The sequence below is a fragment of the Gorilla gorilla genome, chromosome 3, assembly GCF_029281585.2.
Source record: "Gorilla gorilla gorilla isolate KB3781 chromosome 3, NHGRI_mGorGor1-v2.1_pri, whole genome shotgun sequence".
In the NCBI taxonomy this organism is placed as follows: Eukaryota; Metazoa; Chordata; class Mammalia; order Primates; family Hominidae; genus Gorilla; species Gorilla gorilla.
Window position 1 is genome coordinate 102,931,068 of NC_073227.2, and position 21,333 is coordinate 102,952,400.

General features: G+C 38.6%; 1 protein-coding gene across 2 annotated transcripts in view; it reads right to left on the bottom strand.

Moving 5' to 3' along the window:
• Positions 1 to 21,333, bottom strand: part of SCD5 (stearoyl-CoA desaturase 5) — a 169,560-nt gene that overhangs the window by 21,054 nt on the left and 127,173 nt on the right. The window contains exon 4 of one of the 2 annotated variants that reach the window (XM_063705369.1): positions 10,269 to 10,510. The exons of the other annotated variant lie outside the window; for it this stretch is intronic. Coding sequence (XP_063561439.1) covers positions 10,309 to 10,510 — 202 coding nt within the window. The 3' untranslated portion in view covers positions 10,269 to 10,308. Of the gene's footprint in view, positions 1 to 10,268; positions 10,511 to 21,333 lie in introns of those variants that run through there. 2 annotated transcript variants of the gene reach the window in all.

The following is a 21,333-nucleotide window of genomic DNA, read 5'->3' on the forward strand; positions in this document are numbered from 1 at the left end:
CCCGTGGGCCCAGCTATTCTGGAGGCTGAGGCAGGAGATCACCCGAGCCTGGGGAGGTTGAGGCTACAGTGAGCCATGAGTGTGCCACTGCACTCCAGCCTGGGTGACAGAGTGAGAACTTGTGTCAAAAAAAAAAAAAATTATTGAGAATGCCAAAGACCTTTTGTTCATGGGGGTTAGAGCTATTGCTATTTACTGTATGGGAAATTAAAACTTGGAAATGTTTTATTAATTGATTAAATATCAAATGTTAATATATGTTAATTATATATAAGATTACATATAAAATATATGCGTATTTGTTAATATAAAATTAATATTAAATATATCAATTCATTAAAATAATAAACCTATTACATGGTAAATAAATTACATATTTTTAGGAAAAATAACTATTTTTCAATGCAACAAAAATATTTAGTGTGAAGAATGACACTGTGTGGTATCTTTGCAGATCTTCTGGATGTCTGGCTTTATGAAAGGCAGCTGGATTCACCTATCTGCTGCTGCAGGCAGTCTGTTGCAATATGTTGTTTTGGTTGAAGTCTATGAAGAAAGTCTGTCTCACACAGATGTGTAGTTGGACTAGAGGGCCTTACAGACCCTCTGAAAGGGTCTTGGGGACCCACTGACCAAGAGTCTTTGGACTATATTTTGAGAACTACTGACCTTAGCTTCTTAGAGGTGAGTTTTGGAGAATGAATAAGAGTTGGCTAGGTATAAGAAAGAAAGAAATAATGGCATCCACAGCAACCTGGATGGAATTGGAGACTATTACTCTAAGTGAAGTAACCCAGGAATGGAAAACCAAACGTCGTATGTTCTCACTCATGTGGATGCTAAGCTATGAGGACACAAAGGCATAAGAGTGATACACTGGACTTTGGGGACTTGGGGGAAAGGGTGGGGGGTGGTGAGGGATAAAAGATTACACATTAAGTACAGTGTACACTGCTTGGGTGATGGGTGCACCAAAATCTCAGAAATCACCACTGAAGAACTTATCCATGTCACCAAACACCACCTGTTCCCCAAAAACCGATTGAAATAAAAAATTTAAAAATTGGCCAGGTGTGGTGGCTCACGCCTGTAATTCCAGCACTCTGGGAGGCTGAGGCGGGCAGATCACCTGAGGTCAGGAGTTTGAGACCAGCCTGGCCAACATGGTGAAACCCCGTCTCTACAAAAAATACAAAATCAGCCAGGTGTGGTGGCACAAGCCTGTAGTCCTAGCTACTTGGGAGGCTGAGGCAGGAGAATCGCTTGAACCTAGGAGGCGGAGGTTGCAGTGAGCTGAGATTGTGCCATTGCACTTCAGCCTGGGTGACAAGAGCTAAAACAAAACAAAACATAATTAAAATGTAAGAAAAAATTGGCTAGGTGAAAAACAATAAGAACATTCTAAGTCAGTGCTTCTCAAAACCATTACTGTGCATTTGAATCACCTGGGGTCTGGAGCGGGGCATGAGATCCCGCCTTTCTAACAAGCTCCTGGGTAACATTGATGCTGCTGGTCCTGGAACTACACTTCGAGGAGTGAGGATCTAAGCCAAAGAAACATGAGCAAAAGCACAGTGTCATGAAATAGCCTGAAGTGTGAGGGGAATGGCATTGGTAGGAAGTGAGGTACAAAACAGAAGTACCAAGAGATAGGGTAACTGTGGCCATGGCATTGAAATAACAGTTGCAATTTTTCCCAAGAGGAAGTTGTTAAAAGGTTTTATGCAGGAGACAGCTCTGACTCATAATCAAGCAAGCACAGTTTCTTATTCTGAATAACTCAGAAATGAAGTAAAACATAAAACATACCAGCAAAGTAAGCAGGCAATAGGGTGAAGTGGCGGAAGAAGAAAGACATTATTCCCTATAAGTACTATGACAGTGTAACTCAGTAGAGAGAGCATGCACTTTGGACCAAGACAGAGTTGGGTTCAGATTCCAATTCTACCATTTACAAAATATTACTAAGTCAACTTCTCAGAGCCTCAGATTCTACCATGCGTAGAGATAAGGAAGAGGAATTTCATATGCACATAAAAGTGTCTGGTGCACAGTAGGTCCTCGATACACTAAAATCAACATGATAAAGAATGTTATAGAAATTATAAAAAATAACAACTAGAAGCTGTTACTATTATTCTAAGACTAGATGTAGACTTATACTGGGCTTATTAGAACTTTAAATTTTCAAGAGTAAAAAGATTCTGAAAGAGTACCTGAGGGGGATCACTTCAAAGTAAATGTTTTGCCTATGTATATGCAAGGCATTAGATGCTGGTGACAATTAGAAGAGAAAGACTTCAGTCGGGTGTGGTGGCTCACACCTGTAGTCCCGACACTTTGGGCGGCTGAGGTGGGCAGATCCCTTGAGCTCAGGAGTTCAAGACCAGCCTGGACACATGGCAAAACCCTGTCTCTACTAAAAATACAAAAATTAGCTGGGTGTGGTGGTATGTGCCTGTAGTCCTGGCTACTTGGGGGGACTGAGACAGGAGGATCGCTTGAGCCTGGGACGTGGAGGCTCCAGTGAGCCCTGCATGCCACTGCACTCCAGCCTCGGCAACAAAGTGAAACCCTGTTTCAAAAAAAAGAGAAAGGCCTCAGACCCCTCAAGTTAATTATCCCTTCTTCTAATACAACTTGTACCCAAACTTTCAATATGAAGTTTGAATGGTTTAAATCTTGGTCCCCCACACCCTCTTCTCTTTTCCTGGTAGTTGGTGCAGTTAATAAACAGCAAAGGCGCAAAGGGCACAAAGAAAAAGAAACGCATTATCATATTAAATAGAGCTACCACAGTTGTAGAATCTCTCCCTGCCCGAGCTCCCACATTAGAAGGTGTTTCCTAATCTCTATTCCTCTTTTTCTCTGGAAACACTTGACCTTCAGGATCCAGAAATCCCCTCACTACCACCTGGGATTCTAAGACTCTTAACATCACATTTTCCCCCTAAAATGTTGATTATTACAGTCACATATGAAATGTAGCTCTCTCAGTCCTTTATAGCAAATATTGGCCCTCTGATTGTAAGAGAAAGTTTTCATTATCACAAAAATCCATGTTCTTAGTGGGGCAGAACTAGTTAGGCAGAATTTGAAAGTCGATGATAGTCAGATAGATAGATAGATAGATAGATAGATAGATAGATAGATAGATAGATAGATAGATAGAGATATAGATAGATAGGCTTTCAAATTATGCCCCACTAAGAACCATATATGTATATAGTTTCTCCAAATCTCTTGATAGTTAGGACATCTGAGTAATTGTTTTTCTCTTCTTTAAAATGGAAGACTAATAAGAATAGGTTTATAAAAGAAAGTCAAATGGCAGAAGAGTCTGCACACTTCAGTTGAGTCAATGAGTATTTTTTTTTTTTAATCAAACGGAGTCCTGCTCTGTCACCCAGGCTGGAGTGCAATGGCACAATCTGGGCTCACCGCAGCTTCTGTCTCCCAGGTTCAAGCAATTCTCCTATCTCAGCCTCCCAAGTAGCTGGGATTACAGGCGCCTGCCACCACCCTGGCTAATTATTGTATTTTTTGTAGAGACGGGGTTTCACCATGTTGGTCAGGCTAGTCTTGAACTCCTGACCTCAGGTGATCCACCCACCTCGGCCTCCCAAAGTGAATGAGCATGTTTTGACAAATCACATTATCTCAGCACTAGGATCTTTTTATCTGTGTGACAGATTTATTATTGTTTTATAGGAAAACAGGCAGTGTGAAGAGAAGTAAGTGACTTGGACAGGGAGCCTGTCCAAAGCCAATATCTGACAAGAATTTTCATCAGCTGGTAGGTTGACAATGATTTCTTTGGTCTCTATTTCACTGGGAATTCATCCCTTTTACTCTTTGTAATTTTCATATTTTAGACTAAGAATTTGACTCTTAGACTACCGTTTGCTGTTAGATATCTTTCCCCAGGAAGGGAGCTAGCCTATGCTTTACTTAAAAAAAAAATTTTTTTTTTATGAAGGCGTGAAAGCATTTCTTTAAGCAAAGCAAAAAGGGGAGAATGTGAACTTCTAATTTCCAAGGTGGGATTACATCAAATATCTAGACATTGGCTCTCCATCAGGACCCCCTGCCTCTGGCCAGCATGCTCGTGGGCAACAACCTAGATAACGTCCTCTCCAGGTAGGTGGCTCCCAGTGGCACTCTGCAACTTGTCCGGTCAATGTGATACTTCCTGCTGTTAGCCTAGGATACCTAGGAGGGAAGGCTGGATGTCTGGGCATCCACTCACAGTCCCTCTCACTGTCTGTGATAAAAATTCAGCCATTCCTGTTGATAATAATGACAAAAATTATAGAATATCTAGAAATAAACCAAAAAAGAAACATGTAAGACCTACACATAGAGAATTTTTAACATTTACTGAGATATATAAAAGAAGTCTTAACTGAGAATAAACTCTGTTCCTGAAGAATGAGAGCCGTCAAGAGAAGGCCCTCACCATGCCAGTCAGAAAGAACCATCACTTCATGTAGACTTCTTCAAGGACCTCATCTTAACATTCCCTCTGAAATTGTGAATCCCCTTTTGTTCTTAATATCCTCATCTACTACAGTGTCACTTTCGTATACAAATTTGGGAGTCCCTGACTATTTCATAAGCATGTGCCTTTTCTTCCCAATTAAATTACAAGATATATAAAGGCAAGGACTCTCTTTTTTTCCCTTTGTATCTTCCATACCCCTCATTATGGAAATACCTCTACTTATAAATTTTTCCATTTAAGGAAGTTCACAGGTATGAACAAAGCAAGGTGGAAAAAGGCTTTAACCTTTTTACCTATCACCAGCAGATGGTATTAGTGGCCACAAGCAAGCATTTGGCCACACTCTGTTCGTTAGTCAGGGGTGTGTTAGCTAGGTTTGTGCTAAAGTTCTGAGATATTTTATGAACAGCAGTAACATCATCAGTTACAAAAGTATAAAAGTAGTGAGTGTCTTTAAGTTGCTGCTAAAAAGACGCACAAAATTAGGATGAAAACAAAAGTAAAAATAGTTTTTCAAACTGGAAGTCATGAGAGAATGCCAAGTGTTGCAGGGGGCTCATGGCACAGCAGGAAGAATTCTTAAGGCTGAGGAGTGAATAGTGATCAAAGAGGAAGGAACAGGGATTGGCAAAATGAAAAAGGAAACTTTTTGAGACTGGAGCTAAATGTTAGCAACAATTAACTTTCACACGTATTAACTAATTTAGTCACTCAATAATTTTGTTAAGATAGATATCATCATTACCCTCTGGGCCTACATTTTGCTAATGTTGGTGAAGGCCAGGAGTTTATAAGGGAACTTAAGCCTAAGCACAGTGAAACAGCTGTTGCTGACATGTCTGCTGTAAGCCAAGGGTGGCTCCTTGAGTTCCAAGTTGCTGGGTTCAGAGACCACCCAAATCAGCAGAACATCAGCTGGTCAGTGGGTGGCAAATGAAAACACTGTAGACATCAAAGGTCCACAATAGGGGAAAATGTTTAATAGAATGTAGGGAAAAGACAAGTACTCCTGGTTTTAAAGCTTTGATAAGACTACTTATATATTTTATTATTATTATTATTATACTTTAAGTTCTGGGATACATTGCAGAATGTACAGATTTGTTACATAGGTATACACGTGCTATGGTGGTTTGCTGCACCCATCAACCCATCACCTACATTAGGTATTTCTCCTAATGCTATCCCTCCCTTAGCATCCCCCCGCCAACCCCCCAACAGGCCAGGGTGTGTGATGTTCCCTTCCCTGTGTCCATGTGGTTTCATTGCTCAACTTCCACTTAAGAGGGAGAACATGCAGTGCTTGGTTATCTGTTCCTGTGTTAGTTTGCTGAGAATGATGGTTTCCAGATTCATCCATGTCCCTGCAAAGGATGTGAACTCATCTTTTTTATGGCTGCATAGTATTCCATGGTGTATATGTGCCACATTTTCTTTATCCAGCCTATAAATGGGCATTTGGGTTGGTTCCAAGTCTTTGCTATTGTGAATAGTGCTGCAATAAACATACATGTGCATGTGTCTTTATAGTAGAATGATTTATAATCCTTTGGGCATATACCCTGTAATGGGATTGCTGGGCCAAATGGTATTTCTGGTTCTAGATCCTTGAGGAATCACCACACTGTCTTCCACAATGGTTGAACTAATTTATACTCCCACCAACAGTGTAAAAGTGTCCCTATTTCTCCACACCCTCTCCATCATCTGTTGTTTTCTGACTTTTTAATGATCGCCATTGTAACTGGTATGAGATGGTATCTTATTGTGGTTTTGATTTGCATTTCTCTAATGACCAGTGATAATGAGCTTTTTTTCATATGTTTGTTGGCCTCATAAATGTCTTCTTTTGAGAAATGTCTGTTCACATCCTTTGCCCACTTTTTGATAGGGTTGTTTTTTTCTTGTAAATTTGTTTAAGTTCTTTGTAGATTCTGGATATTAGCCCTTGGTCAGATGGATAGATTGCAAAAATTTTCTCCCATTCTGTAGGTTTCCTGTTCACTCTGATGATAGTTTCTTTTGCTGTGCAGAAGCTCTCTAGTTTAATTAGATCCCATTTGTCAATTTTGGCTTTCATTGCCGTTGCTTTTGGTGTTTTAGTCATGAAGTCTTTGCTCATGACTATGTCCTGAATGGTATTGCTTAGGTTTTCTTCTAGGGTTTTTATGCTTTCAGGTCTTACATTTAAGTTTTTAATCCATCGAGTTAATTTTTGTACAAGGTGTAAGGAAAGGGTCCAGTTTCAGTTTTCTGCATTTGGTTAGCCAGTTTTCAGAACATCATTTATTAAATAGGGAATCCTTTCCCCATTGCTTGTTTTTGTCAGGTTCATCAAAGATCAGATGGTTGTAGATGTGTGGCATTATTTCTGAGGCTTCTGTTCTGTTTCATTGGTCTGTGTATCTGTTTTGGTACCAGTACCATGCTGTTTCAGTTACTGTAGCCTTGTAATATAGTTTGAAGTCAGGCAGCGTGATGCCTCCAGCTTTGCTCTTTTTGCTTAGGATTGTCTTGGCTATACAGGCTCTTTTTTGGTTCCATATGAAATTTAAAGTAGTTTTTTCTAAGTCTGTGAAGAAAGTCAATGGTAGCTTGATGGGGATAGCACTGAATCTATAAATTACTTTGGGCAGTATGGCCATTTTCACAATATTGATTCTTTCTATCCATGAACATGGAATGTTTTTCCATTTGTTTGTGTCCTCTCTTATTTCCTTGAACAGTGGTTTGTAGTTCTCCTTGAAGAGGTCCTTCAAATCCCTTGTGAGTTGTATTCCTAGGTATTTTATTCTCTTCGTAGCAATTGCGAATGGGAGTTCACTCATGATTTGGCTGTTTGTCTACTATTGGTGTACAGGAATGCTTGTGATGTTTGCACATTGATTTTGTATCCTGAAACATTGCTGAAGTTGCTTATCAGCTTAAGGAGATTTTGGGCTAAGATGATGGGGTTTTCTAAATATACAATCATGTCATCTGAAAACAGAGACAATTTGACTTCCTCTCTTCCTATTTGAATACCCTTTATTTCTTTCTCTTGTCTGACTGCCCTGGCCAGAACTTCCAACACTACATTGAATAGGAGTGGTGAGAGAGGGCATCCTTGTCTTGTGCTGGTTTCAAAGGGAATGCTTCCAACTTTTGCCCATTCAGTATGATATTGGCTGTGGGTTTGTCATAAATAGCTGTTATTATTTTGAAATACATTCCATCAATACCTTGTTTATTGCGAGTTTTTAGCATGAAGGGGTGTTGAATTTTATTGAAGGCCTTTTCTGCATCTATTGAGATAATTATGTGGCTTTTGTCATTGGTTCTGTTTATGTGATGGATTACGTTTATTGATATGTGTATGTTGAACCAGCCTTGCATCCCAGGGATGAAGCTGACTTGATTGTGGTGGATAAGCTTTTTTTTTTTTTTTAGATGGAGTCTTGCTGTGTCACCAGGCTGGAGTGCAGTGGTACCATCTCAGCTCACTGCAACCTCTGCCTCCCAGGTTCAAGTGATTCCCCTGTCTCAGCCTCCTGAGTAGCTGGGACTACAAGTGCGTGCTACCACACCTGGCTTTTTTTTTTTTTTTGTATTTTAGTGGAGATGGGGTTTCACCATGTTGGCCAGGATGGTCTTGATCTCCTGATGTGCTGCTGGATTTGGTTTGCCAGTATTTTACTGAGGATTTTTGCATCAATGTTCATCAGGGATATTGGCCTGATATTTTCTTTTTTTGTTGTGTCTCTGCCAGGTTTTGGTATCAGGATGCTGCTGGTCTCATCAAATGAGTTAGGGAGGAGTCCCTCTTTTTCTATTGTTTGGAATAGTTTCAGAAGGAATGGTACCAGCTCCTCTTTGTACCTCTGGTAGAATTTGGCTGTGAATCCCTCTGGTCCTTGGCTTTTTTTGGTTGGTAGGCTATTAATTACTGCCTCAATTTCAGAACTTGTTATTGGTCTATTCAGGGATTCGACTTCTTCCCGGTGTAGTCTTGGAAGAGTGGATGTGTTCAGGAATTTATCCATTTCTTCTAGATTTTCTAGTTTATTTGTGTAGAGGTGTTTATAGTATTCTCTGATGGTAGTTTGTATTTCTGTGGGATCAGTGGTGATATCCCCTTTATCATTTTTTATTATGTCTATCTGATTCTTCTCCCTTTTCTTCTTTATTAGTCTGGCTAGCAGTCTATTTTGTTAATCTTTTCAAAAAAACAGCTTCTGGATTCATTGATTTTTTGAAGGGTTTTTCGTGTCTATCTCCTTCAGTTCTGCTCTGATCTTAGTTATTTCTTATCTTCTGCTAGCTTTTGAATTTGTTTGCTCTTGCTTCTCTAGTTCTTTTAATTGTGATATTAGGATGTCAGTTTTAGATCTTTCCTGCTTTCTCCTGTGGACATTTAGTGCTATAGATTTCCCTCTAAACACTGCTTTAGCTGTGTCCCAGGGCTTCTGGTACATTGTGTCTTTGTTCTCATTGGTTTCAAAGAACTTACTTATTTCTGCCTTAATTTCATTATTTACCCAGTGGTCATTCAGGAGCAGGTTGTTCAGTTTCCAGGTGGTTGTGCGGTTTTGAGTGAATTTTTTAATCCTGAGTTCTACTTTGATTGCACTGTGGTCTGAAAGACTGTTATGATTTCCGTTCTTTTGCATTTGCTGAGGAGTGTTTTACTTCCAATTATATGGCCAATTTTAGAATAAGTGCGATGTGGTGTTGAGAAGAATGTATATTCTGTTGATTTTCACACAAAACAATATTCATCTTAAATGTAAATGGGCTAAATGTCCCAATTAAAAGACACAGACTGGCAAATTAGATAGAGTCAAAACCCATCGGTGTGCTGTATTCAGGAGACCCACCTCACGTGCAAAGACACATATAGGCTCAAAATAAAGGGATAGAGGAATATTTATCAAGCAAAAAAAAAAAAAAAATAGCAGGGGTTGCAATCCTAGTCTCTAATAAAACAGACTTTAAACCAACAAAGATCCAAAAAGACAAAGAAGGGCATTATATAATGGTAATGGGATCAATGCAGCAAGAAGAGCTAACTATCCTAAATATGTATGCACCTAATACAGGAGCACCCAGATTCATAAAGCAAGTTCTTAGAGACCTACAAGGAGACTTAGACTCCCATATAATAATAGTGGGAGACTTTAATACCCCACTGTCAATATTAGACAGATCAACAAGACAGAAAATTAACGAGGATATTCAGGACTTGAACTCAGCTCTGGACCAAGCCGACCTAACAGACATCTATGGAACTCTCCACCCCAAATCAACTGAATATACTTATGTTTTTATTTATAGAAATACATCTGGAAATGATAGCTTAAACTCCTCTTAATCACTTTTGACTTACAAAAGTAATCAACACGTGTACAGCTTTTTAGAACCTAAAGTTTTTATAAATGGAATATCTCCTATAGAGTGCTGTATGTGTAGTTAATAACACAAATATTTATTGCACATCTCCTCCGTACTTTCACATATATTAACTAATGTATTCTCCCAATAATTTTGTAAGGTAGGTATCATTATTACCCTGCTCTAGATGTGGAAATAGAATCTCAGAGACAGAATGACAAAACTGAAATCTTTTTGATTTTAGGACCATATTTTACCTTCCCGTAGCTGCCTCCTTGTGTCAACTGATTGAATGAATAAATAACCTAATGTTAGCACAGACTGCAGCTCTGTCTATGCTTCACACCGTTAAAAAAGGCCTGAGTGTGCAGTCCCCGTCTGTTATTCTATACGTTATCACCAAGCCTCGCTGTTGTATATCTCTCTTCTGACCTTCAGAATACCTCCAGGGACACAGAAAGGGCACGCAGCATCAAGCAGCACTTTTCGGAGTGGTTACAATGAGTATGTAACAAAGCTAAAATGTATAATCCGGGAAGGGTGACTTTCAGTATATGCCCTTGATGCCATTCACGAAGCATCTCACACGCTGCCTCTTGATTGAGAGCTCTTCCTTGTTTCTGGATGTGCTGTGTACTGATAAAAAATAAAGAAAATGACTGAGAGTTCCACCCAGGTTTGTTCAGCAAGGGTTTAATTTCTCTAGTGCTCCTGTAGAAATTGTGTCAATAACAAAACCTTGCATCTCTCAATCTAATCATCCCTTGACACATTCAATAGGATATAACATGGTGAGATGGGGACTGAGGAATTAGAATAAATTAGATAAAAGGAAAAGCTCCTGGTAGCTCTGACATGACAGCCTGCACATGACTAATCTAAATATTCATTCTGGGTAATGGAACAGCTATCAACAAATTCATTACTTACAACAATATTTCCACTTCAACTGTCAACTGACGACGGGTCTCCATAATACATTGCTGTCAGCAGTTTGCAGCAGTAAGAGAGAAAAGGTACTTACATTTCACAAATATGTATGAATCATGCTCTTGATTTTTAAAAGGGACTCAGCCTTATTTAATATTTTCAGAAAATTGCTGTCACAAGGACATCAACCTCACAAATCATCTTATGGAAAGAACAATTTGGACAGCAAAAATAATGGATGTGTTTCTAGCTAATCACTCCGTGTCTTGCCTTAAGTACATGCATTTATGCCTTCAGATGCCTCTTGTTTAAACAAATTTTTCTCCTATGCCACTCTCTTTCTAGCCCAGCATTAATTAGATTCTTTAGAAAAAGAGACTTTCAGGTTGTAAACCAGCACTAAGGTGACATTCATGAATTATGGAGTCATATGTCCTAGCGCAGAGAGCTGAAGAGAGTAAACATGAGAAATACGCAATACACCCCATCTGTTAATTCACCTACCTAGACACCAGATTTTGTGACCATTCTACCTTCTTCCTCCACTGAGAGGTGGGAGGATTCTGGACAGGGACGTGGGGATGTTTCCACTGTGTCAGATTTTTCTCTCCAACAAAAAAGGAGGGAAATGAAGAGACAGTGTCTTTGTCTTTGGCCATGGGTAGTGAACAGAACAGTGTATCTTATTTATGTATTTATGAGACAGGGTCTCCCTGTGTCACTCACTCAGGCTGCAGTGCAGTGGCTCAATCACAGCTCACTGCAGCCTCAAACTCCTGAGCTGAAGCAATCCTCCTGCCTCAGCCTCCTAAGTAGCTGGAACTATAAGCACATGCCATCGTGCTCAGCTAATTTTCTTATTTTTGGTAGAGACAGGATCTATGTTGCCCAGGCTGGTCTCAGACTCCTGGCTTAAAGCAATTCTCTCACCTCAGCCTCCAAAAGTGCTGGGATTACAAGCATGAGCCACCACGCCCAGCTATCTGTTTTAAAAGGCAATGCTACAAATGGCCCAAAACATAAAATTGTAATCAAAGATTTTGAAATTAATATGAAAATAGGTATAAAAAGCCAAGAGTTCGATGTATTATTTGACTTGGCAATTCTGATTTTAGCTAAAGGAAAGTATCCTAGCTGTGGTCAAAGATTTATATACCAAGTTGATCATCATACCATTATTATAATGGTTAAAAAAAAAAAAAAAGATGGGGCCCGGTATGGTGGCTCATGCCTGTAATCCCAGCACTCTGGGAGGTTGAGGTAGGTGGATCACCTGAGGTCAGAAGTTCGAGACCAGATTGGCCAACATGGTGAAACCCTGTCTCTCCTAAAAATACAAAAATTAGCCGGGCATGGTGATGGGTGCCTGTAATCCCAGCTACTTGGGAGGCTGAGGCAGGAGAATCTCTTGAACCTGGGAGGCGGAGATTGCAGTGAGCTGAGACCACGCCATTGCACTCCAGCCTGGGCAACAAGAGCAAACTCCGTCTCAAAAAAAAAAAAAAAAAAACCACACATGGTAGAAATCCTTCAGTGTTCATGAAAAATAATTATGATACATCGTCACAATGAAATATTAAGCAACCATTAAACTAGAAAGATTTTACAGTATTCTGTTAGATGAAAAATGCAGACTATAAAATAGGATGCAGAGTTCTGTGTCTGCTTAGATGTAGAAAGTCACTAGGGAATATTGCTGTCACCTCGACAATGAGAAAAAGCTGACTAATATACACAACCATAACTTTTCTTTAACTCATCAAGAGTTAAGGTCACAAGGCAACTAAGTAATCTGAATTCCAAAGAGTCATAAACCCATCCAAGGAGAGACAGTACACATGAATATGAATGGCTTCACTTTTGTCAAAGCAAGGAGAAAGAGATGGCTACCACACAAGTAGATAAGAAGAAGTCAGCTAAAAATTTAACAAAATTCTTGAAGGTCAATATGGGATAGCCTCAAGCCTCAGACACAAAGGAGTTTGTATTCACGCTCAAGCTTTTCTTTAGGGCCCCTCACTGGGTGCTCACAAGGAAGGTTGGGGACAGGGTAGAGTGGAGACCCAGGACCCCCTCTGCCACATAGACATGCAGGAGCTGATCAGCTGCTACTGGCAACAAGAACAAAGCCTTGCCTTCTTCCCCAGGGCCCTCTCTTACAAAGCAAAATCTTAACCCATTTATCCCTGAGGTTGCAATTTTTTGAATTTTTGCAATCAGACCTTGGCGATGACCTTGAGCAGCAGGATATAAATAACTCCCACATGCTTAGCGTTCCAATAATGGAACACTAGGCATAAATATGTTTAAGCTGCTGGAGGAATACAGACATCTTCTGGCCCTTAGGACTGGGCAAAAGTATATTGCTCTGGGAGAGCAACTGAAGCAAAACTGTTTGTCTCTGGGGGAGGTGTTGGGAAACCCTCACGCCCAGACATAGGCAAAGAAACATTGCTGCTGAGGGAGAGACAGAAGCAAAAATCTTCTGCCCCTTTGAGGAACAGCAGGAAACCTGCTTGTGCCCAGGATCTTGCACTGCTCAAAAGCAGAGGTTGGCTACTGCAGGAATGCTAAGAAACCCTTGACCCCAAGGTTCAGGCACAGGAGCCTTGCCTAAGACTGATACTGGACCAGGACAATGAAGAAACCCTCTACTCTTATAAATAGCCATGCACAGAGACACAAACAATAGAAGTCCACCCTTTGTGTAGGAGCAAGAGCATAGGGAAAGATCTACTTTGTGACACAGGTGTGCAGGGACAGCTAAAAGCCGAGGGTACAGAATGAATACTTAGAAAACTCCTCTGGCACATCAGGCTCTAAGCACATAGTAAGGGTAGCCATCCAGTGAAGCCTGTGGTGCACTAAGGATAATAACAGCAACAGTAAAATCTAAACTCAGCTCAACTTCTGATTAATTGACCCAACCCCAACCTCTTCCACCCACACATACTGAAGGTCTGAAAGAAAAAGAGATGTGCCCATTCTCAAGCATAAATAATATTTACCTTGGTCTTTCTGTTCTTACAGAAATAATGTTCAGCATTCAATTAAAATTGAGTCACACAAAAGTGCAAGGGGGGGAACAAAAATCATTGTCAAGAGATAAAGTAATTAATAGAACCATTCTCAGAAATGGCCCGGATATTACAACTATCATGTAGGGACTTTAAAGTAACTGCAATGAACATGTTAAAGGGTTCTATGGAAAAGGTGAACATGCATGAACAGATGGGAGATTTTATCAATGTCTAATGCAAATCTGGTAAATAAAAACAAAATCAGAAATGAAGAGTGCCTTTGATGGGTTCATTGGCAGTCTAGACATAACTGAGGAAAGAATTAGTAAACTTGAAGATATGCCAATAGAAATTATCCAAGCCAAAACATAAAGATAAAAAGGAGTGAAGCACATCCAATATCTGTGGGACAACATAAAATGCTTTAAAATAAAATGTAATTAGAGTCCCAGAAGAAGCCAGGCATTGTGGCTCATGCCTGTAATCTCAGCACTTTGGGAGGCCAAGGTCAAGGCAGGAGGATCACTTGAGGCCAGGAGTTCAAGACCAGCCTGGGCAGCATAGCAAGACCCCATCTCTCTCTCTCTCTCTCTCTCTCTCTCTCTCTCTGTATATATATATATTATATATATATATATATATAAAAATAATACACACACACACACATATACACACACACACATATATATATTTTTAATTTAATCAGGCATGGTGGTGTGTGCCTATAGTCCGACTCAGGAGGCTGAGGCAGGAGGATCATTTGAGCCAGGAGTTTGAGGCTACAGTTAGCAGCTATGATCATGTCACTGCACTGAAGCCTGAGTGATGAGACCCTGTCTCAAAAAAAAAAAAAAAGAGTTCCAAAGAAAAAGAGAAACAGGTTAAAAAAAATTAAATATAATGGCTAAGAATTTTCCAAAATTAATGAAAGACAACAAGTTGCAGATCTAAGAAGCCCAGAGTCCCAAGAATACCTCTCTCCTTAAAAAAAAAAATGAATCTAGATACATCACAATCAAACTGCTGAAAACTGAAGATAAAATATATTGAAGTCAGTGAGAAAAAAGGAAACATTACGTGCAGAGGGATAATACAAACCACACAATGATACAAATAAAAAATTATGTAAGGCATAAGACAAGGTACTGACATCTTTAAAATACCAAGAGAAAAAACCTGACAACTCAGAATTTTATGTCTGGTAAAAATACCTTTAAAAAATGAAGGTAAAATAAAGACCTTCAGACAAACAAAAGCTGAGAATTTATTGCCCATAAACCTGTGTTACAAGAAATATAAAGGAAGTTCTTCAGGCAGAAGGAAGATATCAAGTGGAAATTAAGATACACACATACAAAAATAAAGAAGCTGGAAATGAAATAATAAAGGTAAATATTAAATTATATTTCTTACTTTAATCACTTTTACATAGTATATAGGATATGCATACTTTTTTAAAAAGCTAGCTTGATACATAAAAAACTTTAGAAAAATATACAGCAAAATTTTAACTGATCTTTTTTCTAAGTGGAAGCATTACAAATTATTTCATTTTAATCTTGATGCTGATTTGCATTTAAAAATTTTTCTACAATGAACCTATATTACATTTTATGCTAAAAAGTGTAATTTTATTCTTATATTTTGTTTATATTATACAGATTTCAAGAGCTGTGGGGTTATAGAAATTTAATAAGCTAATTGTTAAAGGAAATAATAACTAGAAAATGAATTTTCTGTTATGAAAAGCTTTCTCTACTTTTTATGTCTTACCATATGGGAAAAAAGAAGAGACACTAAAAAGGCAAGAAGAGCTGTTTTCTCTGATGCATAAACCAATAATAATAGATTGAATTCTTTAGAACATGAATAACGATTGAATAAAAACCTTCTATAAGTACTGTTGATTACTGGGTGACGCCCTGGAGCTACAGTCACACACTTTCCTTGAATGTCTCTTTATTTTAAGAAAATGTTAGCCCGGCGTGGTGGCGGGCGCCTGTAGTCCCACCTACTCGGGAGGCTGAGGCAGGAGAATGGCATGAACCCGGGAGGCGGAGCTTGCAGTGAGCCGGATCGCGCCACTGCACTCCAGCCTGGGCGACAGAGCGAGACTCCGTCTCAAAAAAAAAAAAAAAAAAAGAAAGAAAGAAACAAAATGTCCAGTGTAGATTAAAAGATTACTCTACATAGCCTAGAAAGAGAACCAGGAATCGATAATATCTAAATATTAGTGAGAATGGTATCTACTTGCATCAAAAGATCTTTGTAAAATTTAACCTTGCTTTAACTTCTACATAAATATTTAAATGTTGCATAAAAACTAGCTAGGTTTTCTCCTTAGCTTTGGTAGTAAAGTAGCATTTTACTAAAGAAAGAATAATTTAGTGCAAACATATACTGTCCTTCTTTTGACTTGGTTAATCAAGGCTATGGGAAGCCAAGATTTAGAATTCAAGTCCAGATTCCAGGTACCACCATCTACATGACAGAGTTATTGAAAGGATAAGAGGCAATGGGTGTAAAGACTTAATGCAGGTACATAGTAAGCAGTTAATAAATAGCAACTATAGCAATCTAGGGGAAAATAAATACATATTTTTTAAAAATAACAGCTATTATTGGCTACTGAAGTGAATCAAAGATGCATGAGGATGCCTTTATTGCCATCAACAATTAAGTTAATACTTTACAAACAGCAGTCCCAGAATCCATTGACACCTGTTGATTAATATGTTTACCACGCTAGTTAGTGAAGTACTCAGGTTCCAGAAATTTGAGCAACTGTCTCCTCATCTTGCCAGGGGAATTTCTTGCACATAGAAATGGGATGGTCAAAGTGGGGAAAGAAAAATGACTGCTAATGCAGTTGGTGTATTTTTATACACACACACACACACACACACGCATGCAAATTCTCCTAAAGCTCTACTAGGAAAAGTACCTCTTACAGAGGCAAAAAAAATTGACATTTTTGACTTGGAAAATTTTTAAAAGTCATAAAAAGCTATTGAATTATGTACCACACTGATTTTTCCCCCACCCAATATTTTAACCACTACATTAGGGAAATTTTGGTGTTGATGCTGTAACCTCAATATTGAATCATCTCTGTCTTGTATCCCAGAATATAATTCAGCTGTTTGGCTACAACAACCATGTCTCTTTAGAAAGGCCAAAAGCTTAATAAAAGTAGTTAAAGGATATTTTACCTTTTCCATTTACTTTTAACAAAAGGTATCGAATTAAACACAGTTCACACCTCTTTAGTTGATCTTACCAAGTTCTCGAAACTGGAAGATTCAGAATTTTAATTTTTGCCAACTACAGCTGGATGCAGGGAGAATTATTCAAAGGAAAAAAATAATTTATTCTCAATTTTTTTTGTTTAACAGTAGCTGTCATTTTCAGGGACATTCTCAAAATTTTTGCAGAGCCAGGATAAGATGTAGTGGTTTGAGGTGAGGGCAGAGTAACAGAGACTTCAGGGCTCAAGCTGTTAACCAAAGATATACTGCCTCTCAAAAATGGGAGATAAGATTCAAGGAGAGGAAATATTTACATTCACAAGGAATGTTTGAAAAGAATAAATCAAAGCAGGATGATGAAGTGAGGAGAGAATATAAGAGGACAAAATTCCTCACTTCCCCACCAAAAACAACAACAAAAAGAGTCTTGCTGAGCAATAGGTTAAACAGCTTTTGTTCTCTTATAAAACTGTGAGAGAAGAAGAACATCATGGCATTAAGAACACAGTGTGACAGATGAGGCAAAATGTCTCCATGCAGAGAAGGGTACAAAAAAAGGAACAAAGCTGTCTGGCAGGTGAAAAGACAAAGACTATAGGGAGAGAAAGAGGCAAATAGACAAGAGGGAGTGAACCGAAAAACAGGTCAATGGGACGGAGATTGAGTAACGGGAGAGATTGAATGGGGAGGAGCAAAGGTGTCTGTAGAGAGAGGGGCCCAGTCAGGCACTGGGCAGATGAGTGCTGGAGTTTCCTCTTCCCACATTCCCAGACCCAAACTGGGGAGCTCTAGAAAGATAGGGCAAGTACTCTCCAGAATCTTATTTTCTTTTTCACTGTTCAATCTACAGCATCTTGAACATCGCCTGACATATAGTGGGTACTCAAAACATAGTTGTCAAATGAATAAGTGATACATGTAGAAAAGAGAAAGAAGCCGACTTCGCTGAGAAAATGCCACATGCCTCATGGCATCTGTTATTAAACTGTGAGTTGGCAGAAAGGATACCAAAGAGCTGAGCTCTGCTTACAGCATGGCCAAGTGATGCTTACCTTAGGGCCAAGTTTGGTTTCCCTGCTGCAGGACCAGTATTTTACCTGAGTAAAATAGGCAATCACCAAACCCAGGGTAATTGAGTAGTAAGAGAGTGGCAGAGCATGGTTGTACTTAAAAGCCCCTGTCTCCACGTCTCTCCCCAAATTCCAAACACATGTTTAGATGCTTGGATGTCTCATCATCCAGGGTCTCTCCTTTGAGATGATTTCTACAGAGTTTTTCACAAAATACAAATAACCAGCCAAGGCTTTGAATGTGCTCAACATCACTAACATCTAGGGAGGAATTGTTCTATTAACTTAGCAACAAGTAGAGGGACCTTCATGGCAAATGGACTGAGAACAAAAAGAGACTCCCCAAAGCCCTACATAAAACCATGATCAAAGAGCAACAGATTCAGTCAAGGGAGACGGAGTCAGGTTGGTTGCAAATCCCCAGATGATACATCCCACTCCATTGAGAAGCCCTAAAGTAGAAGATGAAGGTGGGGTAGAGAAGCAAAGATAAGTCAAATATTGTTTTGTCTAACCACCCTGCCCTGGATAGATATATGATGCTCAAAATGGAGAAATACACTTAGGGTTTAGACAGGCATGGCTACATAACGTTAAAAAAAAAAAAAAGGAAAGTATCAATTTCCAGTTTCTGGTTCCACATGAAGAGCTCAGAAGTTGCCACGCATTCTAACAAGAAGTAAAATGCTGAACAAACTGAAAAAAAGTCAACAACTCTGAGATTAGTAAGAGATGTGAGATTACAGGGAAAACCACTGTTCCCAAAATTGGACAGACAGGCAGATACAGAGAATCACAACATAGGGAGTGGTTCACAGGAACTAGTGGTGTGTTAGGAAAACCTGACCTTAATTGATGAATTGCTGGAGGCTAGGTATGGACAAGTCTGAAGGTTAAAATCTCCAAGGGGGATCTAGTCATAGGGAGTCCCCCATGCTTTTGTGACTTTTCCTTCCAGGAGCTTGACCAGGTTCTCAGAGTAAGTATCAGAAAAAAAAAAAAAAATTCCCTTGTATTTCCACCAGGAGGAGGGGAAAAGAGCCACTTTGAAATATACCAGAGTATTCTGTTCTTAACAAGATCTACCTTCGGGAGAAACTAGTTAGCCAGAGCCTGACCTGCTGGGGTTTTATTTAGAGACTAACCAACCTGGGGGAGGGAAAATACTCAACTCCAGCCCATTCTAGCCATCTTGTTCCACCTAAATGAGGAGAGAAGAAACTAAGAAACACTTGTGGAGTTCACAGTCCAGAGGCATAAGTTCACTAAGAGACTGAGACCTAATCACAAGGCTCTAGAATGTATCTCCTACCCCCTACACACCTCACACCACACTACTGAAGACCTATATACAGCAGTTCCTTTTACTCAGTACATCATGTCCAGATATCAAGAAAAAATTATAAGGCATAATAAAAGGCAAAAACCAAAGCAAAACAAAACACAGCTTGAAGAGACACAGCAAGCATCAGAACTAGATATAGCAAGGACCTTGGAATTGTCACACAGGAATTTAAAATAACTATGATTAACGGGCTAAGGGCTGTAACAGACACAGTAGGTAGCATGCAAGAACACACGGGCCATGTAAGCAGAGAGATGAAAATCCTAAGACAGAACCACAAAGAAATGATAGAGATAAAAAATGCTGTAACAGAGGTGAAAAATGCCTTTGATAGGCTTATAAGTAGACTGGACATGGTTGAGGAAAGAATCTCTGAGTTTGACGAAATATGAATAGAAACTTCCAAAACTAAAAATCAATGAGAAGAAATGCTCAAATAAAACCACAAAAGGCAGAAAAAGAATAAAAGACAAAAATAGAAAAAAGAAAAATTGCAACAAATAGAAAATAGTAACAAATATGGTAAATATCAATTGGATGGAATAGTAACAAATACGGTAAATATCAATTGGATGGAATATCAATTCCATATCAATTGATACGGCAAATATCAATTCCATATCAATTGATATGGCAAATATCAATTCCATATCAATTGATATGGCAAATATCAATTCCATATCAATTGATATGGCAAATATCAATTCCATATCAATTGATATGGCAAATATCAATTCCATATCAATTGATATGGCAAATATCAATTCCATATCAATTGATATGGCAAATATCAATTCCATATCAATTGATATGGCAAATATCAATTCCATATCAATTGATATGGCAAATATCAATTCCATATCAATTGATATGGCAAATATCAATTCCATATCAATTGATATGGCAAATATCAATTCCATATCAATTGATATGGCAAATATCAATTCCATATCAATTGATATGGCAAATATCAATTCCATATCAATTGATATGGCAAATATCAATTCCATATCAATTGATATGGCAAATATCAATTCCATATCAATTGATATGGCAAATATCAATTCCATATCAATTGATATGGCAAATATCAATTCCATATCAATTGATATGGCAAATATCAATTCCATATCAATTGATATGGCAAATATCAATTGGATGGAAATATCAATTTATTTCCATCAATAAAAACTTTGACCATCAATGGTCTAAATGCATCCATTAAAAGACAGAGACTATCAGAGTGGATCAAAAAACAAGACCCAACTATATGTTGTCTACAAGAAACTGACCCACTTTAAATATAAAGACACATATAGATTAAAACTAAATGAATGGAGAAAGATGTACCATTCTTATAATAATCAAAAGAAGGTAGGAGTACCTATATTAATTTCAGACAGAGCAGACTTCAAAACAAGAAAAGTTATCAGGGATAGAGAGACATTATGTAACAATATAAGGGTTAATTCTCCAAGAAGACATAATGATCCTTAATGTGTATGCACCTAACTACAGAGTGTCAAAATATGTGAAGCAAAAACTGATAAAACTGCAAGGAGTCATAGATGAATCCATAATTATAATTGGAGATGTGAACAGCCCACTATCAGAAACAAACAGATCCAGCAGGTAGAAAATCAGTAACGACATAGTTAAATTCAACAACACCATCAATCCACAGGATATAATTGACATCTATAGGCTACTTCATCCAGCAATAGTAGAATATGCATTCTTCTCAAGCTCACATAGAACATTCACCAAAATAGAGCACATTCTGAGCCATAAAAAACACCTTAACAAATTTAAAAGAATAGAAATTATACAATGTTTGCTCTCAGAC